The following is a 15,000-nucleotide window of genomic DNA, read 5'->3' as shown; positions in this document are numbered from 1 at the left end:
CAGTTACCTTCGCAATAAACAAATTACGGATGCTCGCTTTTATACAATTAAGAAGTGAAATCCGACAGAAGATATAGTTGATATGAGTCATCCAAAATCCACTATGGAATATGAAGGTCTTATTGCAAAACTGAGGGATTAGTTTTAGTGACAATTAACATTAATAATAAGAGTAATAAGAATAATAATAATAACAACAATAATAATGATGATAATAATAATAATAATAATAATAATAATAATAATAATAATAATAATAATAATAATAATAATAATAATAATGTAATGATGATGATGATGATGATGATGATGATGATGATGATGATGATGGTGGTGGTGACGAACATAAACAATGGCTAAAAATAATGCCAGGCAGCGGAATGAAGGATAAACAGGATGCATGTTCATCACCCTGAGGTCTCTAGCAGTCCTTATCCCCACACTCTCCCTAACAGAGACACCATGAGGGCAACACATGGACTAATATCCCCGCCCCGCAATGCCTATGAGTATGTTAATTAAGCTCAGTCCTCGGGTGCTCTTTTCTCAGTACTGCCTGATGTGTCTAAGCTGTCATACTACTACTACTACTACTACTACTATTACTATTACTATTACTACTATTACTATTACTACTACTACTACTAATAATAATAAGAAGCAAGGCAACAACAACAATAACAACAATAACAACAACAACAACAAAGAAAGGGAAAAAGGATATCTTCAATCTCTCTCTCTCTCTCTCTCTCTCTCTCTCTCTCTCTCTCTCTCTCTCTCTCTCTCTCTCTCTCTCTCTCTCTCTCTCTCTTATCGGCGTCTGGCACCACAGAGTTCCCAATACTCTCCCAAGGTCTCGCTTCTGGCTGCTGTTGAGACATAAAGAGTTGTTCCTGCTTAAAGTTTCTCCCTGTGATACCATCCGCGTAAGAGCTCAGCCTGACGAAGAAGAAGAAGAAGAAGAAGAAGAAGAAGAAAAAGAAGAAGAAGAAGAAGAAGAAGAAGAAGAAAGGGAAAAGAAAAAAATATAGCACTTGCATCGTCGTAAGTCAGTAGAAATATTTGGTGTTATTGTTGCATGTGACGGAAAGCTTAATATGTCAATAAAAAATGGAACACATCACAAAAATCGCTTGAAAACACAAATAAACGCCCTGTGTGTTGCTACGGGAAAAAGAAAAATAGTAAAAGAAAGAACCGTCAAGGACGCACCACTTTTCTGGGCCACATTTAGGCGCGCAGAGCTTCACAAGCACAGGCGCGAGACAATCAGTCCATTTACTCCAGTTCCCTAAATTTATGGCACTCAGGCTGACACGTGACGCCTTCAGCAGAGGAAAAAAGAAAGCGTGAGCAAGACGCGCAGTGACGAGGAGAGACCGTGACGTGAAACCAGAGTGTGGCAATCACCTCACATTGTTGGATTTTTTTCAATGTGAGGGTATTGAGGAGAAAAGACAGATGCCACACAAAAATAGGGTCTCCTAACCTTAAACCAAGAATTCTAATTAGATTTAAGCGTCTACACACAGCATATTACTATAGTACTAATCAACCCAGAGCAAATTCAAGTACATATTGCCTAAAAGTATTATGGAAAAACATATTTGCACATTACTGCTATACGTCTCCATGCATTGCGTGATTGTAAACGGAATTAGTAAACGGATGGAATGCTAAGGTGTAGTGGCATGGAAACTTAAACACACACACACACACACACACAATGTCAGCGAAATAATTTATCACAAACAGCATTCGAGGACATGGGAATGTTCATGTTGGGAGAAAAATTTTCCACTGAACCACCGCCGTCCCTCCCCACAGCTATCCCGCAACACAGATACACACTCACACGCATTCACTCGCACACTTTTTTTTTTTTTTTATGTAAAAAGGACACTGACCAAGGGCAACAAAATCCAATAAAAAAATATGCCCACTGAAATGCCAGTCCCATAAAAGGGTCAAAGCAGTGGGCAAAAATTGATGGATAAGTGTCTTGAAACCTCCCTCTTGAAGGAATTCAAGTCATAGGAAGGTGGAAATACAGAAGCAGGCAGGGAGTTCCAGAGTTTACCAGAGAAAGGGATGAATGATTGAGAATACTGGTTAACTCTTGCGTTAGAGAGGTGGACAGAATAGGGGTGAGAGAAAGAAGAAAGTCTTATGCAGCGAGGCCGCGGGAGGAGGGGAGGCATGCAGTTAGCAATATCAGGAGAGCAGTTAGCATGAAAATAGCGGTAGAAGACAGCTAGAGATGCAACATTGCGGCGGTGAGAGAGAGGCTGAAGACAGTCAGTTAGAGGAGAGGAGCTGATGAGACGAAAAGCTTTTGAACAGCCTTTACCTTTGAACAGCGGGCATATCTTCCCCATGGCAGCAATGGGGCCCCGCCGCGTGTACTGGCCCACCGTCACTTCCATCAGCAGCAGGGGGATGCCGCACAGGAACAGCATCAGGAAGTAAGGCAGGAGGAAGGCACCTGCACGGGATGAGCAAACAGACACACACGCATTACTTCACTTCATCAGGTTGGGAACAAAGGAACATAAGTAGCAAAAACTGTAAGAAGTAATAAAAAGTGAGCTTGCTTATGACGAGAAGCAGATTAGAAATAAATCACTTGTACTGATTGAGGAGACAAGTATACATGCATTCCATAAGTTCGTCAGGTTAAGAACAACGAAACATAGGTATAACATGGAAGAGAAACAAAGGTAATATATATATATATATATATATATATATATATATATATATATATATATATATATATATATATATATATATATATATATATATATATATATAACAAAGTCTATTCTTATAATTACATAACCGTTTTTGAGACGAGAACTCTACTGGAAAATTACCGCTATGGAATCGCTACGTTTGCAAAAGCAGGTTAAAGGACTGATCAATATGAACAGAGTATAAATAAGAATCGATAAGCAGTCATTCTGGTGGAGTAAACCACATGCGACATGAATATTTAATACTAATGTACTTCACTGCACGCTGCATGCATCACGCGACACAGCATTGTGAAACTGGAAGACACAAGCAGTTATATTGTTCATAGCGAACCTTCACTGAAACTAATAACTGATTAGTGGTATTCGTTGCTACTTTCGCACATTATGATTCTTGATCCTGATCCATTGCTCACTAAACGCATTTCCTCCTTCAACACTTGCATTTAACACATCGTCCACCATCACCTGCTATTTACTAATCTAAAAAAAGTGCGAAAGATAGCGTTAGTGAGATTAAAATCCAAGATGAAGTTGAATGTAAACAAAGTAAGGTGATGGTATTTCAAAGGAGTGAAAGTCAGTTTTAAGCGATCGCATCGAATAAGAGGTGAATGCTCAAAAGAAATGTGAAATGAAGCTGAATGAAGAGAGAGAGAGAGACAAAAAAAAAAAATAAATAAATAAATAAATAGATGCATAGAAATAAGAATCTTGATTCCATCCTTTCACAAACACGGAAATATATATTTGCAGGGATAAGGAATTATCCCTGCAAAAAAAGTAAATGCTTGGGTATCTAGGGTGAATGGCCAAATCAAGGCATGTAAACATGGAAATGAAAAGGGGTTGCATGATGGAATGACAATAGCAACTACGTATCACATGTTCAAATATACAAATGATCAATGATTGTGGAACGACATATTACACTACACAAATGAAAATTAGAATGTATTAAAGGTGGAAATTCAGAAAGAGAATGAACGAAAAGAGGAAAAGGCTTAAGGCTGAAACAGAAAGATCCAGACAGTGAAACTGAGACAAGTGTTGCTGATGAGTGACGAGACGGCTGCACTACTCACCTCCGCCGCTCTTGTAGCAGAGGTAAGGGAAGCGCCACATGTTTCCCAGTCCCACAGCATTGCCGATGCAGGCGAGTATGAACTGTGCCTTGTTCTCCCACGTCTGGCGGGACTCCTCCTCCTTCATGGCTCCCTCGTTCTTTCCGCTTCTGTAATCAGCATGATCTCGGTCAGTCTACGTAGGTATGGGAAGGTGGGGTGAGCCAGCGAAAGGTTCCTGGTTAAAAGTTAATAGGTAGAGTGACGAGAGAAGATACGAACGTGAGGTAGCTTTAAGTTCTTTGATGATTTGAACGATGTCTTTGCAGGTAGTGAAGGAGGATAACTCTTACGTATGTAAATGGAAGAAACATCATAACATTCTTAATGCAATATACTCTTATTGTACGTTTTATCAGAAGAAAAACAAATATCATCAGTAATGATATTTCCTTTAAGCTGGTAAGGGAGAGAAAAGTAGCTACTGTCTTGCCGCAAGCTTAGAGAATGCACCAGATTCATAAGGTTTAATAGAATTTCTCTTTTTAACTGGCTGGGGCAGAGGGACGCGTTAAACCAGAGAGAGAGAGAGAGAGAGAGAGAGAGAGAGAGAGAGAGAGAGAGAGAGAGAGAGAGAGAGAGAGAATCAGTGGAAGAAGGAAACCAAACAATGATGAGTTCTAGGAAAACAATGAGAAGAGACAGATCGCACCCACTCATCCATCCACACACACACACACACACACGCTGAAGGGCAAAGAAAGGTCATCCCCATTTCTCTGCACATCCCAGCCTGTTTGTGTCATGGGAGACAAGCTTCAGGAAGTGTTTGGGGAATACACGTGCACTACATTAGGAAAAGACTACGAGCTCTTTTTTGTTCTTTCCTAGCCATCGTGAACAACACAGCTTTAGTTCTACGTAAGGAAACACACACACACACACACACACACACACACACACACACACACACACACTGGTCTGTATTCTTAAACGTTTTGCTCTTACATCAGGACTATTCTCAGATGTCAAAGATGATTAATCCCATCCTCATTTGTTCCTTTAATGATGAAGAATTATATTAAAACCATCATTAGAAGTATGAAAATACCAGTGAAAACTCCTGTAGGTTTTACTGTGACCTCACACACACACACACACACACACACACATTTTCATTTGTTCCTTTAAAAATGAGGAATTATACCATTTAAACAATCACTAAAATTAAGAAAACACCTGTGAAAACTCCTTTAGGTTTCACTAGAGCTATTAAAAGTTGAGAAGATAAGATGATGAAACATTTGAGAATACGATTCATTGGGTTATCGTGATAAGTTAAATCTATGCAGTAAAATTTAATGAGAAAACTACAAACAAATTGCACACGTTTTACAGTGTCAGATAAGCACTAAGATGATAACGACAACAACATGCCCCAAGAAGATTAAATTTATCTGCCTTTTTTATAAACTATTTATTCATTTGTTAATTTTTGTTAATTTTGACCTTCCCATCTCTCTCTCTCTCTCTCTCTCTCTCTCTCTCTCTCTCTCTCTCTCTCTCTCTCTCTCTGTCTCACTCACTCCACGCCAGACAAGGGATAATTTGAGGAGAGAATACGCATCTCTTATGGACGTTGAGTATGAGACGGCGGAACTTAAACTGGACGCATTATTTTAATGTTGAGAACTTTCACAGCCTCTAAAAATCAATAACAGTCAATGAGATGTTCATGAGAGAGAGAGAGAGAGAGAGAGAGAGAGAGAGAGAGAGAGAGATCCTCACACACACACCTGCTTGATAACGACACTGCTCCACATAAACGGCTTTACAATAACTGTGTCATGAATCAGAATCAAAGCGCCAGCAAGCATGGAAACAAATTCCCTCTCCAATTCTTTTTTTCTTGCGACCACGTCACGAACTTCTAATTCACCATGACTTTTGTAAAGCAGTGTGCGCGTGAGTATGTATGTGTGTGTGTGTGTGTGTGTGTGTGTGTGTGTGTGTGTATGTGTAATAATAATAATAATAAACGGTTTATTATTTAGGCAGTTAACAAACTGAAAATGTACATAGGGGGTGGGGAAAAACTTAACATTAATCATAAAGGTAAGTCTAATCTAGGAGGGAAATACTATTGATTGATGGGTCGCACCATGGTGGGAATCGCACTGAGTCTGTACCGGTCCGTGCGCGGCGCCTTTAGGGGCGTTATCTTGTTGTGGTGTCTGGTGGCACGGACCGGGCGAGGCGCGTCAGGCGGCAGCATGTTTCTGAGACGTGGATGATGCAGTGTGTGTGTGTGTGTGTGTGTGTGTGTGTGTGTGAGGACGCAGCTCACTGTCTCACGCATTTTATACCCGGTATATATGATACTTGATGGTTAATAATAGTAAAAAAAAAAAAAAAAAAAATGAGAGTCCAAATTGACCACTACAAGAACAACTCTGACAATGACTCGTACAATAGCAACAGTGGCGAATCGCGTCGCTAATACCTCAGCACATGAACAACACGATACATAAGAAAAAAAAATGCAAAAAATGTAAAGGAAGAAAAAAGTTCACATCAATAGATAATAAAATCTTGATAAGAAAAAAAAGTCTAATAGGCAGAGGAACTAGCTACCAAAATTAAGCAGTGCCACAGATTTGCCATAGTATAGAAGAAACGTTAAAACTCAGATAGCAGACATTAGATGGTGAGTGGCGGTGAGTTGGTAAGTAAAGATAACAAACAGCCGAACTGCTGATAAAAGAAAATGCAAGGATTAATTTATCTGAACAGAAAACAGGCGGCGCGCCATGACAGACAGACCGGTGAGATGAGTCAAGCTGTCGAACACTAAGTCTTATCCGTCACCACGTGTTTCATAACCCGGCCGGCAATACTGCGGAGACCATCAACACTTCTTGCACAACAGTCCCCCCATCTCCACTCTCTCTCTCTCTCTCTCTCTCTGGCACACACACACACACACACACACACACACACACACACACACACACACACACACATAAGCATCTGGCCACCGTACACAAAATACCCATATGGGGACTTGCACAGACTCATGAGGCCTGTAATGACCACAGGAGAGGCAAGGTTGACAGTGCAGTGGTGGCCAGTGTGCACAGCCTCTGCGTGACTGACAGCGAGGTTATGTAACACGCACATGTGACGCTTCTCGTCGACAATGCAGATAATAGAAAAGGTTCTTGCTGGTAAGCACAATTTAAACTGTTACAGCGAACAGTGCAAGGATTTATTTTTTTCAATTTTCAACCTCTAAGGAGGCAGCCTACCTGCCCTCTTCAGCTATCTGGAGCTCTCTAGGATCCTCCACTTCCTCTTGTTGTTGTAGGAGTTGGTGCTGCTCGTCTTGACCTACAGTTTCCTCGTCCAAGTGGCCGTCATGAGGCGTCTGGTCCCCGGGAAGCTGGCACATGACAGAGCTGCAGGAGTCCAGGAATTTAAGAAGAGGTGTGCTGTGTTGTGCTGGATCCTAAGAACGATGAACATCGACGACAGTACAATCTGATATACTTCGATGACACAAACTTCACGAGCGTGAACTTTGAATTCTTGTCAAGGCTTGCTGCTTCTCCTCAGCAGTGTAAATTCACTATGAATACTTTTGGTTCCTGCTACTTCCTCACTCCACTACGAGTAAACATGAACTGCGGTTTTTGGACTTTTCGTCATTCAAAAATAATTTTGCAAGACTGTACGCAGGTCAGCGGTAGGTAAGACGAAGAGTAAGTCAGGAATTCTTCTTTTCTTCCATAAGAACCAGGCTTTAATGGAGAAAAAGCTGCTACAAGACACATTCCATTATGGAAAATCATAGACGTGTAGACAATCTAGTGCTGGACGGCTGCAAGGCTGCAAGACTGAGAGGGATGACAATGGAACATCTAAAGCTGCTCCAGTGACGTCCACGACGGTGAAGAACGAAACTCTTTAATCTGGAAGGCGACCACCTCTTCACCCTCCTCGCTCGTAATAAGAAATGACTAGGACCATGGTCATCGGTCTCTCCTCATTAATGCACTGATGCTCCTTCTCTAATAAGACGTGCTGAGCTGCCGCTGGCGACCCCTGACTGTCTGCTCGGCCGAGAGTGGGTAGCGGCTCCTCGACAGTTCTTGAGACAGGTGTCCACACACGCCTGGGAAAACGGGTATTCCTTTGTACTCCTTTATAGAGAGGGAGAGAGAGAGAGAGAGAGAGAGAGAGAGAGAGAGAGAGAGAGAGAGAGAGAGAGAGAGAGAGAGAGAGAGAGAGAGAGAGAGAGAGAGAGAGAGAATCAAGTAACAGTTCCATCGTTCTAGCCTTGATTGACTATGGCTACGTCTACGTGATAAACGGATAAAATAAATCAAATAAATGACTCATGCCAATACATTCTCCATGACTACACCAACAACATGACCTGCAAGGCGTGATATTGACGGGGAGGGAGAGAGGAAGAGCGGGGTAGAGGAAGAGAGGAAGAGAGGGAGGGTAAAGGAAAAGGAGAACGTGGTGTGCGTGTGTGGGTGCGTGAGAGGTGAAGAAAGCAGCGGAAGGAAGGAAGAGAAACATTTAGAACCGAAGGAGTGGGAGGAGAAGGAGTGAAGCAGAGGGAATGACAATGAAGGTGAAAGGAGGGAGAAAAGACTAGAGGATGAAGGAGAAGTGAAGGAAAGGAAGGATAAGGAGAGTTTAGGGAGAGATGAGGGAGTGGTGGAAGGAATCAAGAAACAATACGTGAGAGGAAGTGAGAGGGAGAATAAATGGAGAGTGAGCATGAGGGAGAGAGGAAATGAGTGCGGGTGGAGAATATAAAAAATGTATGTAGTGGTGGGGAGAATAAGAGGGATGGTGGAGTTTTAATGGTGCTGGTGGTGGTAACGATGTGGATGGTAACAGTATAGTAGCAGTGATAGTGGTGGTGATGGTGGTGATGATGACGATGATGGTGTTGATGAATGGTGTTGGTGGTGGTGTAATCGATGGTGATTGATATAACTGTAGTGGTGGTGACTGTGGTGAATATGGTGACGAGAGTAGCGTTGGCGGTGGTGGTGATGATGACGATGGCGACAGTGATAATGACTGTGGTGAATGATAGTGGTGGGAATGGTGATGATTATTGGTGTAGGTGGTCATAGTGGTGATGGCAGTGGTGATCAGTAACTGTGACAGAGGGGATGGAAATGCGGGTGAAGAAAAGTGGTGACGGTGGTGGTGAAGTTTGATGGTGATGACATAATATGTGGTAATGTTGGCAGCTGTGAACGCGGGGGTGGTGGCGGCGACGGTGGTGAATGATGGTGAATGACGGTGGTGGTGGCGGTGGCGGTAGTGCTGTTGGCGATGAAGGTGGTGGTGGTGGTGGTGATGGTGATGGTGGCGGCAGGACGTGGATGCGAGTGGTGATTACTCGTACATTAAACAGGAGTAATGCACGGCTAGTATCAATATAAAGTAACTGATATCGACTCAGATATCCTAAACAAAATAAGCAATGGGGAGTGATAACATGAATAACAAACATGAATAATGAGAGGGAGGAAACAAGTGGGAGAGGAGACGTGAGGAGCGCCGGGAGGCGGCTGAGAGCGTGGTGGCAGGAGGTGGATGGCGAAAAGTGTCATTTCGGAGTGGACGGGAGAGATGGAGTAGTGGAGTGGGAAATGGTTCTAGAAGGCTGGGACGTGGCAAAATTATGAAAGCGGTGGCAGAGGATCAACAGGGTTGGTTTGGTAAGGCCTGTTTGTGTTGATGGCGAGAGTGGTGTAGGTGGTGGCGGGTTAAGTGAGGTGGACGAGTGACGGGATCAATATCCATGGTTGTGCGGATATGGAGATGGTAGGAATGACAGGGACTGTGGACATGGAGATGCTGTATTGAAAGGCACGGCATGGGCAGGGTGTGTAGGGTTGACGCACAGCGGCAGGGTTAGAGTGGGTGCCAGCCAGAGTGTACCCGGCAAAGTCTGGGTAGCGTTGTCTTTGCATAACTTACCCGCGCTGGCTGCCACTTCTGCTCTGGCTCGCGGCTCAACACGCACTCGCCGCCTTGCACACCAGCAGCCGCCGCGCTCACATGTGATGCACGTTCCTTAGGTAACACGCGTCCCGCTACACACTTCTGCTCATGCGCGAGCAACCCAGCCCTAATGTCCCTTCATCTCGCATTCTCGCTCCTCCCAGTCCACGTGGACATCATCCAATAGCATGACTTTCATACTAACGTTTCTTCCACCGCTGCCTGGGAGGAGGAGCGACGGGCATGAAGCGAGGCCTACACTACGAGTGCCACTCACAGGTCACGTAACCATAAAGCTATCCGGCGGGCGGTCTGCCAAGCAGCTTGCCAGACGCGATGCTGTGTTGTGGCCGCTACTACCACCATGTGGCTGGATTGAAATAATTCGGACTGATGTTTTATTGTACACTTCTTTTTTTATTGTATATACGATAATATGTATATATATATATATATATATATATATATATATATATATATATATATATATATATATATATATATATAATATATATATATATATATATATATATATATATATATATATATATATATATATATATATATATATATATATATATATATATATATATATATATATATATATATATATATATATATATATATATATATATATATATATATATATATATATATATATATATATATATATATATATATATATATAGGTGTTCAGGATAACAAACGACCTGGTCGTTTACTCGCTTTAATGCAGTTAACCTGTAGTGACAATTCATTTGACATCAGCACGAAGAGTATTGAAATACAATAAATCATTCACATGCAAATAAAACACACAGGCATCATAAGAAGATGACCGACTCCGTGATAATGGAATGCAATATGATAAATAAAATACATAATGGTTTAAGCATTAAGGTGAATAGAAACGCAAATGTAATACACATATAATATTTTTCAGTGTATTCTAACATGTAGTAGTTAATTAGACAGGTAATTAACCACAATGTAACACTTATGAGTATGAGGGTCGGCATTTGAAGGTCTAGGGTTTATGGAGAAAACAGTGTGAGTCGCAACACCTCTCTCTCTGAAGATCGGGCATAATCTGCCCCCTTCTCAGGCCGCTGGAGCAGATATGCGACCCCGGGTGGCCCATTTTTCCATAGAGTCAGCAGAATCCCTATGTCTTATCTACCCTACGCGTCGCGTTATTAACCTTACCATCGAAACACGACTCTCACTACCTTTTTACGGCTAAGCCTTCCACAGCTAGTTCCTCTCGCACAACTTCATTATTGCAATTAACTACTCTAATAAACTCATTCTCCTTAGTGTTACACATGCTTCATATGAGTCTCTTGTCACCAGCCTCACAGGACATTGTGAGGCGACACAGCTGGCGACTACACCAATAGTTACCTTAACCCTTCGAGTCTTGATTGCCGTGGCACGGGAGGGTGGGAAGGAGACATGGAAGCGGGTCGGATGCAGTTGTGTCCCAGCAGTCAAGATGTAACATAAAAGTCCTTCTTTTTATCTTCCATATCACTTTTAATGTAAAATTTGAATGTAAGTACGTACCGCTCAATGGCTTATGTACTAGAGAGCACACAGTTCTCATAAATGTTGTAAATATCAGTGAAACAAGCATAGACCATAACATTTTACTCGCTGACACGAGGTTATAGTTGCGAGACTGATAAAATGCAGCGACTGAGTCCACTGACTTATGATGTCCTTGTATTGCAGTTGCACGACTAAAATCGTCCCATGACAACATGGCCTTGTACTCCCTATAAATTTATTGTTTTTCTTTTTCCGTTTATCGCGTTTTGAAAGAGGCATTATGGCTGTAGAGATGACTTCTTATTCCAACGTTACAGACCAAAATTTCCTATCCTGTGAGCTAGGTGGAGAAATATGAACATATTCGGAAGGAGCAGTGATGGGGAAAAGTTAACGCATCACTGGTGTTTCTGTCGAGGAGGCGCACCGGCACAGCAGCGTAAAATGGGAGAAATGGAGCCGATTTCATTGTTTAAAATAAGTACAGTGCAGTAAAGCCTGGGAAATTCGAACTCCACTTCAACATATGTAAAGGTGTTGAAAAATTCGAACCACGTCTGAAACAGTTTGAAAAGCTTTTGATTCCACCCTGTCTAGAAGAGCGGTATGGGTGGAACACCCCCAGACATGTGAAGCATACTCCATGAACTGATAAGGCCCTTGTACAAAGTTAGCAGCTGGGCGGGGTGTGAGAAAAACTGGCGGATACATCTCAGAACACCTAACTTCATAGAAGCTATTTTAGTTGGAGATGAAATGTGAAGTTTCCAGTTCAGATTATAAGTAAAGGGCAGACCGAGGATGTTCAGTGTAGAAGAGGAGGACAGTTGAGTGTCATTGAAGAAGAGGGGATAGTTGTCTGGAAGGTTGTGTCGAGTTGATAGATGGTGGAATTGAGTTTTTGAGGCATTGAACAATACTAAGTTTGCTCGGCCCCAATCAAAAATTTTAGAGAGATCAGAAGTCAGGCGTTCTGTGGCTTCCCTGTGTGAAATGTTTACTTCCTGAAGGGTTGGACGTCTATGAAAAGACGTGGAAAAGTGCTGGGCGGTATCATCAGCGTAGATGTGGATAGGACAAGAAGTTTCGTTTAGAAGGTCATTGATGAATAATAAGAAGAGAATGGGTGACAGGACAGAACCCTGAGGAACACCATTGTTAATAGATTTAGGAGAAGAACAGTGACCATCTACCACAACAGCAATAGAACAGTCAGAAAGGAAACTTGAGATGAAGTTACAGAGAGAATACGAGATACGAGAATGCCTCACTGCAGATGACTTTCTACTTACTCCCTTCCTTATCTTGACCACCTTATTAATGCTAGTGTTAACCAGAAATTTGACTCATTCATCCCTTCTTTGGTAAACTCTGGGACTCTGCCTATTTCTGTTTCCCATCCACAGACGATTCTAGCTATTTCAAGACAGGACGATTAAGGAACAAACTGGCCAGCGTGTTTGAATCACTTTACTGAATTTCCTGCGGAGTTGCAATTAGGAGTTTTTTTTTGTTTTATATGATGTAACCTTGATCACCTTCCTTTACACGTAACAAAAAAAAAAAAAAAATGCTTAGCTCCTTCCCTTGGCACACTGTACGCCTCACAGAGCCAGATGCTCTCACAGAACATCCCACGCTCGAGAATCAGATCATCACCTCCCTGTCACTCTACCACTTCCTCCTGGCTGCCCTCCCTATCATAGCACCCGACTACCCGACTTACACCACAGATAAACACGAACGATCACGATCCATATGTAAGCAAGTCGCCTATACAAAGACCAATATCACACTACGAGTAAGAGTTATTATACCATATGATTATATTATTCTTCACGTGTAGTAAAGGCAATAACGATGTAGATTTTTTTTTATGTAAGAGGGACATCGATCAAGGGCAACAAAAATCTAATAAAAAAAAAAAAAAAAGACCACTGAGATGCCGGTCCCCGAGCAGGGTCCAAAGTGGTATAGTAAAAAATTGAAGGATAAGTGTCTTGAAACCTCCTTCTTAAAGGAGTTTAAGTCATAGGGAGGTGGAAATACGGAAACAGGCGGGGAGTTCCAGAGTTTACCAGAGAAAGGGATAAATGACTGAGAATACTGATTAACTCTTGCATTAGAGAGGTGGACAGAATAGGGGAGAGAGAAGGACGAAAGTCTTGTGCAGCGAGGCCGCGGGAGGAAGGGAGGCATGCAGTTACCAAAATCAGAAGAGCAGTTAGCATGTAAATAGCGGTAGAAGATAGCAAGAGATGCAACATTGCGGCGATGAGAAAGAGGCTGAAGACAGTCAGTTAGAGGAGAGGAGATGATGAGACGAAAAGCTTTTGATTCCATTCTGTCTAAAAGAGCGTTATGAGTAGAACCCCCCAGACATGCGAAATATACTACATATACGAACGAATAAGGCCTTTGTACAAAGTTAACAGCTGGGGGGTGAGCAAAACTGGAGGAGACGTCTCAGAACACCTAACTTCATAGAAGCTGTTTTAGCTAGAGATGAGATGTGAAGTCTCTAGTTTAGATTATAAGAAAAGGACAGACCGAGGATGTTCAGTGTAGAAGAGGGGGACAGTTGAGTGTCACTGAAGAAGAGGGGATAGTTGTCTGGAAGGTTGTGTCGAGTTGATAGATGGAGGAATTGAGTTTTTAAGGCATTGAACAATAATAAGTTTGCTCTGCCCCAATAAAAAATTTTTGAGAGATCAGAAGTAAGGCATTCTGTGGCTTCCCTGTGTGAAATGTTTACTTCCTGAAGGGTTGGACGTCTACGATAAGACGTGGAAAAGTGCAGGGTGGTATCATCAGCGTAGGACTGGATAGGACAAGAAGTTTGGTTTAGAATATCATTGATTAATAATAGGAAGATAGTAGGTGACAGGACATAACCCTGAGGAGCACCACTGTTAATAGATTTAGGAGAAGAACAGTGACCGTCTACCACAGCAGGAATAGAAGTCAGAAAGGAAACTTGAGATGAAGTTACAAAGAGAAGGATAGAAGCTGTAGGAGGGTAGTTTGGAAATCAAAGCTTTGTGCCAGACTCTATCAAAAGCTTTTGATATATCCAAGGCAACAGAAAAAGTTTCACCAAAATCTCTAAAAGAGGATGACCAAGACTCAGTAAGGAAAGCCAGAAGATCACCAGTTGAGTGGCCTTGACGGAACCCATACTAGCGATCAGATAGAAGGTTGTGAAGTGATAGATAGGTTTAAGAATTTTCCTGTTGAGGATAGATTGAAAAACTTTAGATAGGCAGGAAATTAAAACAATAGGACGGTAGTTTGAGGGATTAGAAGGGTTACCTTTTTAGGAACAGGCTGAACGTAATTACACTATTTAATTATACATTCTTATTATACTTGCAAGCTTCGAATCTCGTGCTCTGAACATAGAGAGAGAGAGAGAGAGAGAGAGAGAGAGAGAGAGAGAGAGAGAGAGAGAGAGAGAGAGAGAGAATGTGAAGGAGCCACACGCGAAATGATGATTACCAAGTGATCGGGAGCAGGGGACGGCTGAAGTTAAGGCAGAGTGCATGTTATTACGAAAGCAAATTAACTGAGATAAGAAATAAAAAAAAAAT

At 42.0% G+C, this 15,000-nt stretch overlaps 1 protein-coding gene across 3 annotated transcripts in view; it reads right to left on the bottom strand.

Moving 5' to 3' along the window:
• The window catches only part of LOC135104425 (sodium- and chloride-dependent GABA transporter ine-like), a 57,310-nt gene that overhangs the window by 8,681 nt on the left and 33,629 nt on the right, over positions 1-15,000 (bottom strand). For 2 of the 3 annotated variants that reach the window (XM_064011830.1, XM_064011832.1), the window contains exons 2-3: positions 3,842-3,990; positions 2,351-2,485 (exon numbers count right to left, since the gene is read on the bottom strand). In XM_064011830.1, the coding sequence (XP_063867900.1) occupies positions 2,351-2,485; positions 3,842-3,990 (284 nt within the window). Of the gene's footprint in view, positions 1-2,350; positions 2,486-3,841; positions 3,991-7,128; positions 7,995-9,835; positions 10,063-15,000 lie in introns of those variants that run through there. The other variant, XM_064011831.1, reaches the window with a different exon arrangement.

Source organism: Scylla paramamosain, chromosome 10, assembly GCF_035594125.1.
Source record: "Scylla paramamosain isolate STU-SP2022 chromosome 10, ASM3559412v1, whole genome shotgun sequence".
NCBI lineage: Eukaryota > Metazoa > Arthropoda > Malacostraca > Decapoda > Portunidae > Scylla > Scylla paramamosain.
This window is presented reverse-complemented; position numbering and strand designations above follow the sequence as displayed.